Here is a 4069-nt window from a genome sequence, read left to right as displayed (position 1 = left end):
CTGAAAAGGGTGTAATTAGTCGATACAAAGTGGGATAAGATTTTGAAATTATGAGATAAACAATGTACATTGGAACACAAAGATATGACATCTATCAAAACAACAGTTGACATGCTATTTACATTTATCCAATTTTGTAATCAGGAAAATAACAAAAAAAAGCAATTTACTTTGCATCAAATATTTTATCAACTATAAATAAGTCGAAGTTTTAGCGAAAATGTTGTAGTTCTGCAAAAGTTTTAGTTCCTATCGTTTGATTGTTAAGACCGAAAAAGCAACGAATTTAATTAACAAAATGAAATTGTTGATAGTTTTATTGAAAATTGTAGCCATTGCACTACTGGTAGTAAGTCCAGAAGAGGATAAAGAATAATGTTCTACAATATAAGCTTAAATAAAATTTAAATTTCCTTCTAGTTCTCCCAAATGGCAATGGTCCAGGGAGGTGGTGGTGGTGGAGCCGGTGGTCAAGGTGGTAAAGGTGGTGGTAGAGCCGGTGGTCAAGGTGGTGGTGGTAGAGCCGGTGGTCAAGGTGGTGAGGGTGGAGCCGGTGGTCAAGGTGGTGGTGGAGCCGGTGGCCAAGGTGGTGGTGGTTCCCCTGGTCAAGATGGTGGTGGAGCCGGTGGTCAAGGTGGTCAAGGTGGCGGCGGTGGTCATAGAGGCCGCTAAAATTTCCTTCTGATTACAACCTTAACTACCTACCAAATGACTTTACATGCTATATGTTTAAACTTTAAAGCTATTAATGTTGACACCTATGGATAAATTTATGTTGCACTCTCCTTCCTCTTACCCCATTAAAAATATAGTCCTTCGGCTATTTGCAAATAAAACTTTAATAATAACCATGAAAACTAATGGATTTTTTTTAATTTTTCAAAGTTCGCTTATTTCTTCGTTCACTTATTCTTCGAACCAGAGAAATATTTCCCCTGAATTTGGGTATAGGCTTCTTATCAGATATGATACTGGCTCTGTTCCTGATCATGTTCTGAATATGCTTGAATTTCGGTAAGATTGCGTGTACTTTTCGCATAGAAATGTTTGAGAGGAAGATAAAACGGTTTTATATGTTATACGTCAATGTTCTTAAGTTATCGGACTTATAGAGGGGTTGACATTTTTGAATTGCCATGACGACATCAATTTTGTTTTTCAATATAGTCACAGTCTGTTACTGAATAAAATAAGCAACACCAATGAATAGAAAACAAATATTGCAAATAATTTCCACTACAAAATGTGGAAAGGAAAATTGAGGACCTGTGGCGAAGTCCTAAAATATTGAGACAAATATATTTTTTTCCAAGTAATAAATAAAATGTCATTAAATAAAATTATTGAAATTATAGCACCACCTGGCTATTTTGAAATAACAAAATACCATGGTAATCCGTATAATAAAACACGTCAATACAATTAAATTTTATTCTATTTGCGCATTCATTTTAGAGATATTTTTATGTCCCAGCAATAAAATTATCAACCCTACAACGACGCTTTATGAAAATTTCATAATTCCCTTTAGAAATTTATGATGATTTGCTATGTTTTATGATTATTTTAGTGTGGCATATCGCCGAAGTTTGATTGTAAATTATTTGATGGCGCCACCAGTCAGCAAAATTTTGCTTGACTTTATGCGCAGACATGAAAATACATTCATGCCAACAATTTTATTCGATGGTATAATTTTATTGATTACTGTCAAAATAAAATAACAAAACAAAAGAACAAAAAAAACCAACAACCGCCCATGTTAACTTGCTGTACGTCACTCATCCCACTTGACTTAGATTCGAACTTATCATATCGAATTATTTGTTTTGGTTTTTCATTGACGCTTCCACATACATACATGTATTTTGTTTATTTTTGTTTTATACAACAACGAAATTCGTCGTAAAATTATTTATTTTTTTGTACAGATACCACAATATCACCACCAGTGGTGAATGCGTGCCGAAAGTAGGCGGTACTTGTCTTTTAGCTGGCTTTTCTAATCACTTGACATTTTATTTGCTGTCGTCTCATTTTGTTGTTGTATTTTTTTCTGATGTGTCTATACATTTTATGTGCGATCAATATTTTTTCGTAGAATATTAAGTAATCGAGAATTGTTTTTGTAATACGATGTCTGGGCTATTGTTTAGACCGGAAATAGTTTCATTATTTCTATGAAAATAATTTTCGCAAACATTTTGATTTGTTGACATATGACCATATATAATAGAAGGTATTAAATATAAAATATGAACTGTGAAATATAAAATATATATAAAATATGAAATATAATGTATAAAATATCAAATATAAATATATAAAATGTAATATATAAAAAATTGGTCATATTTTAACTTACATAGTACGAGGGCGGTTCGGAAACTTCTTAGCCTATCAATGAAAGAGATAGTTAGTTCTTCAAAAACATTTATATTTTTCAATATAATCTCCTGAAACTTCAATACACTTAGTCCAACGCTTTTCTAGCAATTCAATCCCTTAATTAAAATAGTTTTCCTCAAAGTCTTCAAAATAATGGTTTACAACTGTAATTGCATCTTCATTTGAGGTAAAACGCTTGACAGTAAGGATTTTTTTTAGATTTGGGAACAAGTAAAAGTCACATGGAGCTAAATCAGGAGAATAAGGTGGGTGGTCAAGCAACTCGTACTTTAATTCGTTGATTTTAGCCATTGTTAAAACACTCTTGTGCGCTGGTGCGTTTTCTTGATTAAAAATTAGTTTTTTGTGTTGTAAGCCAGGACGTTTTTCTCGAATTTGTACATTTAATTGATCCAAAAGGTTGCAATAGTACTCTGAATTTATTGTTTTACCTTTTTGCAGATAGTCAATCAATAAAATACCTTTGAAGTCCCAAAAAAACCGTTGCCATAATCTTACCAGCCGATTGAATTGTTTTTGCCTTCTTTGGGGCACTTCCTCCAGCTTCAGTCCATTGCACGATGGGGCCAATAGCAGGTTTTCGAGGCAAAAAGTCCATTTTTGAAGTGAACAATTTGAAAAAAATAATAACGGATTTCGATTGCCAACACTCTGATTCACTAAAAATAAAAAAATAAATCAATCTGGTAACATCACATAGCGACATACTGATCTGGCAATGGTGACATATTTTCTTATGCATAATTTTCCGACATTCATTATAAATAAGTAGTGAAAGCATTTTAGGCACCAAAAAGAACATTTCAACATTTTTATATTTTTTAAACATGGAAAGCTCTTCAATGGGTATGTAAAATAAGATAGTGTTAACAAATAATAAAAATGTTATGTGTGGTAAATGTATTTTTGAGTTAAGATGTTATGTCTTTTTTGGAGTATTTTGCTTTGTTATCCATGTGTTCTCTGGAGTATAACTTTTGAGATCTAGGTAGATCTAGGATTTTATATATATGTGGTGAAAGGTATTAATGTGTACTATCATTTTGTGAAAAAATTAGCTGCGCCTATCTGCGCCTTTTCATAAAAATCTGATTTCAAATGTCGTAATACTTAAAAATATATGACATTTTTATGTTTTGGTTGGCGAAACCCATTAATGTTACCAATTGGATTTCGGAAAAATTTAATAGACGTATTTAATAATAATAATATATAATTTCAAAGATATCGCAAACTTTGGCTTTTGTGGCGGAATCTTAGCCGATTTTTACTAAATTTGGAACCTTTTTTTATTAACTTATAACAAAGCACAGACAAAATCATGAAATTTGAACATATGTATATAGGGGAGCTATTTCTATATTTGAACCGACTTCAATATAACTTGACAAACTTATTTGTAGTCCGAATTCCGTAACATTTTCCAAATTTTATTGTAATTTGATGGAATTTGCATGCTTGGTCAATCATTTTCCTGAAATCGGGCGAACATATATATGGGAGATATATCCAATTCTGAACCGATTTCAATATGATTTGCCAAAAATGTTTCTAGACCAAAATCCGTCACACATTTCAAATTTCATCAAGATTGGACATACATAGCGGGATTGGTGCACCGAATACCTAAAATCGGGCGAAAATATATAAGGGAGCAATA

At 32.2% G+C, this 4069-nt stretch overlaps 1 protein-coding gene across 2 annotated transcripts; it reads left to right on the top strand.

Moving 5' to 3' along the window:
• The first annotated feature begins 214 nt into the window (after positions 1 to 214).
• On the top strand, positions 215 to 857 carry LOC141401487 (uncharacterized). 2 transcript variants are annotated; one of them, XM_073981752.1, is made up of 2 exons: positions 215 to 349; positions 421 to 857. In XM_073981752.1, the coding sequence occupies exons 1-2, from the start codon at positions 299 to 301 to the stop codon at positions 670 to 672; spliced, it is 303 nt and encodes a 100-aa protein (XP_073837853.1). In that variant the 5' UTR covers positions 215 to 298; the 3' UTR covers positions 673 to 857. The 2 variants fall into 2 exon arrangements, with proteins under 2 accessions (XP_073837853.1, XP_073837854.1); XM_073981753.1 differs by having other exon boundaries at positions 224 to 346.
• The last annotated feature ends 3212 nt before the right edge of the window (positions 858 to 4069 follow it).

Source organism: Musca autumnalis, unplaced genomic scaffold, assembly GCF_047663935.1.
Source record: "Musca autumnalis isolate F117 unplaced genomic scaffold, ASM4766393v1 scaffold_4, whole genome shotgun sequence".
Classification (NCBI taxonomy): Eukaryota; Metazoa; Arthropoda; class Insecta; order Diptera; family Muscidae; genus Musca; species Musca autumnalis.
This window is presented reverse-complemented; position numbering and strand designations above follow the sequence as displayed.

Bases quoted from the DNA above. Each gene is read 5' to 3' on its own strand.
- LOC141401487 (XM_073981752.1), top strand. From the start codon at position 299: ATGAAATTGTTGATAGTTTTATTGAAAATTGTAGCCATTGCACTACTG. The intron at 350-420 runs GTAAGTCCAGAA...ATTTCCTTCTAG, and splicing joins TAGCCATTGCACTACTGGTA to TTCTCCCAAATGGCAATGGT.